The following is a 9,642-nucleotide window of genomic DNA, read 5'->3' on the forward strand; positions in this document are numbered from 1 at the left end:
GAGAAATGTTAATTATGTTAATTAAGTAAGGAAAATATGTATAGTTAAAAGGTGAGCTTATAACGTAAAATCAAAATTTTAAACATTTATGTTAACATTTTATATTAAACATTTGATATAGGTTTAGTTAATAAAAATTAAAGATTTTTGTATAAATTAAAGGTATTATTCTATTCATAAGTATTATTAATATTTTGGCATTTTTAAATTTAGTAAAATCTTATTTATTTATTGTGACATTATCATTATGCCAGGCTGCAATTTTTTATCATATTTTAATTTAAAAATTAATTGAGCCCTCCAGCCTCCAAGATTCCCCTTGTCTTGATTTTCATCTATTTAACTGTTATTCTGGAGAACAGTCTGGTTTGGAATGATTTTAATTCAAAATTTCCAGAAAATTTTGAATTGAAATCACTCTAAACCAGAAGTTTCTATATAGTTAATCAGTGTCTCTAGCCACTAAGATTTCCACATCTGATTTCAATTTCCATCTAACTAACTTTGTTCTTGAGATCAATGAAAAACAGTAATATGATGCAATTATTTTCTTCTTCTCCTGTTACTTTTTTAATTTTAATAAGTCTATAATTGTATATTTTTAATTAATGTCTTCATTTTTATGACTCTGTTCTAAAATAGGTTTAAAATTAGAACAAAAATATATACTGTACTATAACATTTACACATTAATAAAAGTAATATTTCTATATTAAAGAAAGTGTTTCAGTCAAGTTGTTGGGAAGGTAGAAAAGCATTTCTTTTGGGTGAAGCCATCCTTTAAAAAATTAGGAGATTAACTGAGAAATGAGAGATTAGTGAGGAGAACAAACAGAATACAAAGAACTGAGTAACCTAGAGAGAGTTAATAGAATTAGTTAGAGATAAAGATAATTTAGTCAAGATGCCGAGTGTGATTTCAACTTATCATTTTTATTTTTATATTTGTTTGACTTCACTTCTGTGTTGTAATTTAGTAGAACTGTTACACAAATTTAATTAAGGTAGAACTGACTAATTTTGCCTTCAAATCTAAGCAAGAGAATACTTAATAACTGCAATTATTCTTTGTTTTCCTTATTTTTTAGCACAGGATATATTGTTTTTTAAGTTGATTATTCTTAATCCTAAAATTAAAAAATGCATAAAATTACTTTATTTAGTATTTAATAGAATGTACTGAAAATTGTAAAATATAAAATAAACTAATTATTAAATTATTAATAAAAAAATTTTTTATTTTATATACTTGACAAAATCTTAAAATTATTTTAATATAATAATATTTAAAAGTATTATTAATGTAGTGTAAAAATAATTCACAAACAAACACTATTTAAAAAAAATAAAATAAAATAAAATTTTGTATCCACGTTTCTGATGATGACTGATTAAGATAGTCAAAAACATTAGTTTATTTATTAAATGAGCAATTAATGCTAGACTGCAATATTTTAGTTCTTGATGCACAATGCTGTTAATTTTAGTAGTGTCTTGCCCCTGTACATCATACTTTTTCTGTTAACAAGAGTTATGGCAGTCATCTACTTGACTCTGTTCTGGAGAAAATTTTTGAATTGAAATAATGTGATTTCTGGTTCAAACTGGAAGTTTGTAAATAGTTAATTGGGGCCTCCAGCTCCCGAGCTTTTTATTTCTGGTCTCAACTTTTATCTATCTAATTCTATTCTCAAGATTAAGGAAGACAGACAGACAGACACCAATGAGAATTTATAGGTATACAATTTTAAAATGGCAGCCCAATTAATTTTTGCTGCTAGATATTCTGATTTTTTTTATTTTTTTGCATCTAGTTTTAAGAGTTGTATATTAATTTATGCATCTATGTTATTTTAAAATTTTAAATTAGTATTTTTATTTTATTTTTGGAATCAATAAATTTTGTCAGGTCATTAAAACTGTAATACAAGAAGTGTTTACTTGTTATCAATTAAGAAACTCTGCTTGTTAGTATATTAGTAACAACTATTTTTAGTATTGTATAGCACTTTCTATCATTACAGAAAAACATCTGAGATACTACTTTTTATAACAGAAAATTAATTTCGTTCAATTTATATATATATATATATATATATATGAATCTCTGAATTTTGAAGGGGAAGACGAAGGAAAAATGATTTTTCCTCTTCCTCCTCTTCCTCCCAAATTCACAGAACAAAAATCCTATTTAAAAAAAGACAATCGATTAATCTTAATTATAATTTGGAGTTTTATCATAAGAAGTTTATTTATGAAGAATTAGATAATGTTTCGGTTGTAGTAAAAATCGATAAATCATTAATAGATAAAACGACGTGTTTAAGAAGTTATATTTTCCATTAATAGCTTCATCGTTTATCTTACGATTTCGATCCGTCCTTATCAATTGGCTAAATCTATCTCATATATATATAAGAGATAAAAATACAAAATCCTATAAAACTATTTTCTTGTTTAAAAGGTTTGTAAATTCATTCTTTCGAGACGTTTTAATGCAAAAGAATGATTCTTCCAGTATACAAAAGTCGATTTTTTATTTATTTATTTTATTTATATACATATACGTCTCTAAGTAGCTTAATTCTTCTTACTAAAAAACATAGAGGGGAAGGAAAAAAAGTAGCCAGGTCGAAGCGTTGTTCAATATCTTTGTAGCTAAATCAGCAGATATTTCCCATGTACAAAACAAAAATACCGAACAGAAAATAATAAAAAAAAAATCAGATTTTTTTCTTCTTATTTTTTATATTTACTTCTGCAGCCGGAAACGGTAAAACGATATTTTTCTTTTAATATAAAATTAAAGTTTTATAATCCTTCTATTCGAAAACAATTCAGTTTCTAAGCTTAATAATTAATAAATTAAAAAGTATAGAATTTTTTTAAAAATGCCGTGTTATTAAACTACACCCGTCTAGATTTATTTTTGATTTTAATTATATAAATTCGCTTCTAACCTAATTAATTTTATTATCTAAGGAAAAAAAAAGGTATAAATCTAGATTCTAAATTTAGAATTTTATCTATTTTTTAATCTTTTAAACAAATGTTTGAGTGGTTTTTACGTTATACGATATGCACTCGATCTCCCTCCTCCCCTCTTATAAGACGGATCAATAATTCAAAATATATTTTAAACTTGGGATATTTACTATTTTTTTCTTTTTTTTCTTTTTTCCTGTGTTTTTTTCTCTTCCTTTTTTTTTTTTAAATGGTGGACAGTTAATAAAGTAAGTTACACCTCCGTCGCTCTTAAGAGAAGAAGCAGAATGGAAAAATACTCCCCCAATCAATAAGTCACAGCGTCACGTGACATTCAGTAGACCAATGAGGGGGAATACGGTTATCAAGCAAGACAGCACGTGTGGTGAGAGCAGTAAAGCAACCCAACTGTTTCTAAGAAGATAGTCAACGATTTTCACTCAGTGAATTGATCATGTACAAACCACCAATAATACATTTAATTTTCCTCCTTATCTTCACTTCAAAGCGAATATACGGTACAGGTAAGGGAATTTTAATCGTATTTATTTATTTATTTATTTTAAATTCCTTTTATAGCGGTTGTATTAAAGTGCTAGAGAAAGAAGTAATAATAATAATAATAAAAGTTTTTAAAATGAACATTTTTCCGTTATTTTTACGAAATTAATGCGTTCTGCCGATCGACGATAAACTCTTCTTAGCACCAACAGGTGGAGTAACTACTTGTAAATCAATTAACCAATAAAAATGCTTTAATTTTTAAATATTTAAATTACGTAAAATTTTTTTTTTAAAAAAATTGATCAGTTTCACCTCCTGCTTCTTTTGCTTAACAGTAGGTGGCGGGATTATGTACAATATCTTTAAGCGTTTAAATTTTTATATTTATTATTATTATTCTTTTTTAAATCAGTTTTAAAATATTAATATAATTTTATTAATGTAATTTACTTTTTTAATTGAAACTTTTTAAAAGTTTAAACATTAATAAAAAATCAATTCAGAAATAAGATTAAATCTATTATTTATTTTATTTTATTGTATTTATTGTGACTGTGGTCAGTCCAGTATGCGGCAAAATTTTTGGGAAAACTGGGCGTGTTAGAGATACTTTATCCTCTTTTTTTTCCTATCCCGAAAATTCCTATAAATCCTGCTTCTCGAAACAAATCCAAATATCGGTGAAACAAACTTATTTCTCAGTCTTTTAATAAGGTTTTTGGTGTCACCGACCTAGAGGAAGGAAGTAACTCCACCCAGTTCGGTAAATCACGTGATCCAGTTGATTCTCTTGAGAATAGTTTCTGTTCGTGAGCTATCTATCATGCATCGGAAGAGCTTCACTGTCCACCTATCCAATAGCTTTATTTACTCGCTTGGGAAATAAAAGAAGTAATCAATGTAAGGCTCCTAAAAAATATATATATATCCTTATTTAAAAAAAAAGTAAATGTCACCAAATAATAATAATAATAATAATATTGAAAAGTATTAATGTTAATAATAAAATAAAGAGAGATAGAGGGGAAAAAAATAGGGTGTGTTCTTCAGAAGTTTTTCTTTCTCTTAAAAAGGCACACCCATGCCTATAATAAGGAAGACGGTTAATTGCAAAGAGCGATTCCAAAAATTATTATTATTATTTTCTTTTTTTATTCTTAATTTTTAATTATCGTAATGCGTAATATCATTAGATTGCGTAATAATTGCGTAGATAAAATAGGAAATACGTAATAGTTGCGTAACTCAAATAAACAATAAGTAACGATATAACTACGTAAGAATTTTTGCCGATTACCTTTTTTTTTTTCAATGGATCATTTCTATATACTGTAGTCATTTTTAGAAGTGAGAGTTCTCGGAACCGATTTATCCAGCTTTTGTGAATTTCCTAAACTTTTATCCATTACGAAATTTGCTTATCCCGTTTCTTCTCGGAAATTCTAAATACCCTCATCGAAAGATCGCTTTAAAAACCATTATCAAACCCTACGAGATAAATTTCCGAAGATATCTTCGAAATTGCCACTCGAAAAACAAATTCCGACTGAAAAATAAATAAATATACATTTTTCGCTTTGTACGAACAGTGGAAAGTTTCTTTCTCCTCCTCCTTTCGCTTTTCAATTTTAAATGCTTTCTTTCCTTTTATTAATCCAGAATTATTAAGTATTTTTAGAAATAATTATTTGTAAAGGTATGATCCGAACGGATGATAATGATGATGATTTAATATTTAAACGCTGCTTGCTTTAGTCTATTGTAGTTTACTTTCCTTATCTTAGATGCAAAGTTAATTAATTGATAAATGAGAGAACATTACAGAACTAATCTGACGTTATAAGAAGTGACAGGATAATCATTCTCCGGAAATGACGTTGTCAGGTAACGTTACGTGATCCTAGCTAAAGTGCATCACGTGAAAATCTACGGATTTTGTTATAATTAAAGTCTACACTTCGTGTCCATTTTAAGAAACTATCAACAAAAATTTCAAAAAAAAATCATTACTTCTTAATAAAGGCGGAAAGCTAAATTTATTATTTTTTTTATTTTTAATAAGAAAGAAAAATGTATATAAAATATTCGATAGATTTTTTTTATATAAGCATTTATATTGATTTTAAGAAGCCAAAAAATTTGGCGGAAATTTATTCAACTGGAAAGATAGAAACCTTACAATACGAAAATTAATATTGTAAAAATTTCTTTGAAAAAATTGAATATTTCAAGATACAATATCTCTGTTTTTGTGAAGGAGGAAAAAATAAATGCATATATTCCTCCTTTTTTTTTCTTACCCCTGTATAAGATCTAGTTTAAACAAGCTTTTTATAGCAGAAAATTGCTGCTGTCTTCTCGCATCAACTTGCTAGAAAGAACGAATTGTGAATTTTGATAGAGAATACATAAGTGGATGGAGTTATTATAGTTTCAAATATGGCACACAATCAATCGACAGTTCTTATATTAATATCTACCAACCTTTTCTTTTTTTTCTGCATAAATTTAATGTATTTTATAGTTAAATCTCTGATGGTAAATTAATTAGCGTGTCGTATTTATAAATGTTGTAATGTGCAATAATTTTAAAGCAAATTTAGTATAAGGTTACAAGTACAAACCTATATCCATTCCTGTACCACCGTGGATACAGCCACGTGTACTGTAGATTAGGAAGAAAATCTTAGATATTGTGTGTACTACATGTGTATAAAGGCCTTTGCCATATTTCCGTAATCACAGGAGAGCCCAATCCCCTACTGAGTTACGCTACTGAATGCAACTTAGAAATTGGTCGACCAATTTCTATCTAACTTTACAAATTTGTTGTAAATTTATTATTATATACAGGATGGTCCCAAAGTCAGTTAAACTATTGTAAAGATTATATGCCAGTTAATTTTCGAAAAGTGTAGACCTACGAATTCCCGCTGGAGTCCGTCTGAAGCTGTCTGTCTGTCCTCCTCTAATCTCGAGAACGGAGCTCGATAGATAAAACCAAGACCATATATGGAACTTTTATGGGCAGTAGGGCCGGATGACGTATGTATGAACTTCTGATCCGGATCGAAAGTCACGTTATTTCAATCCAAAAAACTTTCTCCCGAACGAAGATTATCGACACGACTCCATTGTTAACAGGAAAAATATAATGTACAGGGGCAAGAAGACACTTCTAAAATTGAAAGCATTGTGACGAAAAATTATAGCTAGGCATTGTGAACAGAAACAACGTTCTAAACTCAATTTGCAATTGATATTCACAAGTGTACCCGAGCACACGAAACAAAACACGATTAACTGACTTTATTAATGTACCCTTCTATGTTAACGCCTTTATTTCGATATTTATCTGCAGATAAATTTTTATCCGTAAGGGTGGATAGGTTTAAATGCTTCTTGGCTTGCAGAACCAAATCAGCAGACCTTTTTTTTTAATACCGTTCATGTAACTTTCATGCGAAATATCAAAACACATAGGACACTTGATAATGTCGTAAGCACGCTATCAATATATACAATACATTTATGTGGATAGCACTTGAGAAATAACGTTCAATGTAATAGCGATGCATTATCACATCCCGTATATGAGACGACGAAGAAAAGAAAGATAATTAGCCTCAGTTCTTCAAAGAAATTCTGTCGGTAATAGAACTGATAAGAGGACACTAACTCCCAATGGTGTCAATCTGATGAGAAAGTTATCTAAAAGTTTTGTGTACCTATTTTAATGAAGTCTCCGGAGGGTATGAGAAGAATGCGTTATCTCCATATTCATCCCTCAGGGTAACGATTGACAATTCTCTAGATTATCATTCGGTAACAAGCATATAAACTTATACAAATCATTAACTCATACATTACTTATTTGAGGTCTCCTTCTGAATATACTACTACATTTCCTCGCTATTCCTTCTCTTAAAAATCTTATAGCTATCCCGTTTTAATGAGCACCCCGAAAACTAGTGATTGTGTCACACGATCCAATACATTTTTTTTTCTTTCGTGTTTTATTCTTCTGGAAAACATTAATCCTATTATTCTTGACAGCCAAGCGATTATCTACTTATAGACAATTTCATTCGCTGCAGGCTTCTTTAATTTCGATCATTTTCGTGATGTAAAACGCGAGTATCTAGGATACTACGTTTCTAGAGAAGTAAATTATTCTAGAATCGCAAATGAAATTGAAATCTAACTGTAACTAGTTTATTTCTAAGTGTAATTGATCGAGTACACAAAACAGTAATTCATGTTTTATGTGATCAATATTTCATCAGCTGAGACGTTTAGTTAATTTATCAATTTTAACGAAGTATCAAAGCGAAACTAAGTACTTTAGCGAGCTTCTATATTTAAAAAAAACTTACAGAAAGTCCAGTAATAGAAGAGGATATGGAGCATCAACTTGTTGATCCGGAAGGATGCCCACGTGATCGTGAAGAAGCAGCATCAACTGGAAGACAATGTCTCCGAAAGTGTCAGTCAGACGGTGAATGTATTAGTTCGAGGAAGCGTTGTTTATGTGATGGATTATGTGGATGGAGCTGCGTACGACCCGGTGAGTTCAGATAATTTCATAAATTTTTAAATCTAATATGTATATATATATTTTTTTCTTATAGATAATTTGTTAGAGTTGTTTCTGTATTATAAGTACCATATATTACATCTCATCACGAATGTATCGTGGTTAGAAATATGTATAATTTATGAATAACATGGGTGTGTTCGTAAATTCTTTCCTTCCGTGCTGTAATTCTTTAAATAATCCTGGTAGTAATCATTCATTCTCAAGTAGACTCTACTAATCAATTATTTAAAAGGAAAATAAAGAAAAAAAAATAAAGTTATCACGCATACAACATATCCAGTTTGGTTAGACTTTTTTTTCCTCCTCTTTTTTTTTCTTAAGATTTACATTGCGATGAATTAACTGCTATCGAAAATGGACAGTTTAAAGTAACAGGAGATCACTTTGGTGCCAGAGTTCATTACACGTGTGACGAAGCATTTTGGATGTCTGGTTCGAAAGAACGTGTGTGTCAAGGTGATGGCTCTTGGAGCGACCGTTCTCCAGAATGCAGAAGGAAAGGTATTTAATATTTAAAATAAAAAGAAAAAAAAAAGAATATTTGNTTTAATTAATAATACATTCTCGCTTGTATAATTTTTACAGCGACGAACAACCAAATCTTACAAGTTAATTTTTAATTATAAGCTAATTCGTTAAGAAAAATTATTAGACGAAGAGGATTACATTAAGTGCCCTTCATAAATTTCTAAAGGTTACTTACAATAAATAAGATTGTTAGAGGCTGGGAGTAGGATCAGTTGAGTTGTGTTACTTCTAAATATCAGCTTTAAAAGAGAAAAAAAAATTAAATTAAATAAATTATCTCTCCTATTTTCTCTTCGCCAGTTTAAAATCTACGATTTCCTTGGCTAAATATGTGAAAGATTTCGATCTTTCAACGATAATTCCCGAACTTGCTGACAGATTTACGACCGTAGGCATAAGCATTTTTCAATGGAAAAATACTCCTAAAAATCCTATCGCGAGAAGCGTGTAAAATTTTTATTATCAATTCAGATTAAATGCATTCTTCCTTTTCTTTCTTTCTTGGTCGTCCGTCTGTCCGTTTGTTAATCTCGAATAACTCCCGTGCCTTTCGTCGAAAAATTTTGAAATTTTGCGGGGTGGTTCGTGTATTAGAGGGTTTGATTTCGTTAAATTTTGATGATTAAAGGTCAAGGTGGTGAGAAGATAGAGAGGGCAAAAATTATATGCTCTCCACCTCAAATTAGTAGTGTCTTGCTCATGTACATCATACTCTTCCTGATAACAAGAGTCTGTGTAACTCCATTCTGGAGAAAATTTTTGAATTGAATTCACGTGACTTCCGATTTAGCCCGGAAGTTCCTATATACGTAATCGAGGTTTTCTCTTCTAACACCGTTCTCGAGATTAAGGAAGGATAGACAAATGGACGGTCTACAATTTTTTTTTAAAATTGCAGCACAATTAAAGTTTACTCGTTAAAGTTTCTATACATTTTCTTTTTAATTAAGTGTCGTTTAAGGTGAATTATAATGTAATAAATATCAAAGCTCCTTCACTGGAACGTTATAAAAGACTTAAACGAT

The 9,642-nt window shown here is 29.3% G+C and overlaps 1 protein-coding gene across 1 annotated transcript; it reads left to right on the forward strand.

Moving 5' to 3' along the window:
- The first annotated feature begins 3,006 nt into the window (after positions 1 to 3,006).
- LOC111618503 (protein lev-9-like) lies at positions 3,007 to 8,598 on the forward strand. Its single transcript, XM_023360043.1, has 3 exons — positions 3,007 to 3,509; positions 7,868 to 8,056; positions 8,411 to 8,598. Exons 1-3 carry the CDS (start codon positions 3,440 to 3,442, stop codon positions 8,596 to 8,598), a joined length of 447 nt encoding a protein of 148 aa, XP_023215811.1. The 5' UTR covers positions 3,007 to 3,439.
- The last annotated feature ends 1,044 nt before the right edge of the window (positions 8,599 to 9,642 follow it).

The sequence above is a fragment of the Centruroides sculpturatus genome, unplaced genomic scaffold (assembly GCF_000671375.1).
Source record: "Centruroides sculpturatus isolate CEXI.00-Female unplaced genomic scaffold, Cexi_2.0 scaffold156, whole genome shotgun sequence".
NCBI classification, from domain to species: domain Eukaryota; kingdom Metazoa; phylum Arthropoda; class Arachnida; order Scorpiones; family Buthidae; genus Centruroides; species Centruroides sculpturatus.

Excerpts from the sequence above, each read along its gene's own strand:
- LOC111618503 (XM_023360043.1), top strand. The coding sequence starts at position 3,440 with ATGTACAAACCACCAATAATACATTTAATTTTCCTCCTTATCTTCACT. Across the intron at positions 3,510-7,867 it reads AAAGCGAATATACGGTACAG|AAAGTCCAGTAATAGAAGAG; the intron begins GTAAGGGAATTT and ends AAAAACTTACAG. Across the intron at positions 8,057-8,410 it reads ATGGAGCTGCGTACGACCCG|ATTTACATTGCGATGAATTA; the intron begins GTGAGTTCAGAT and ends TTTTTTCTTAAG.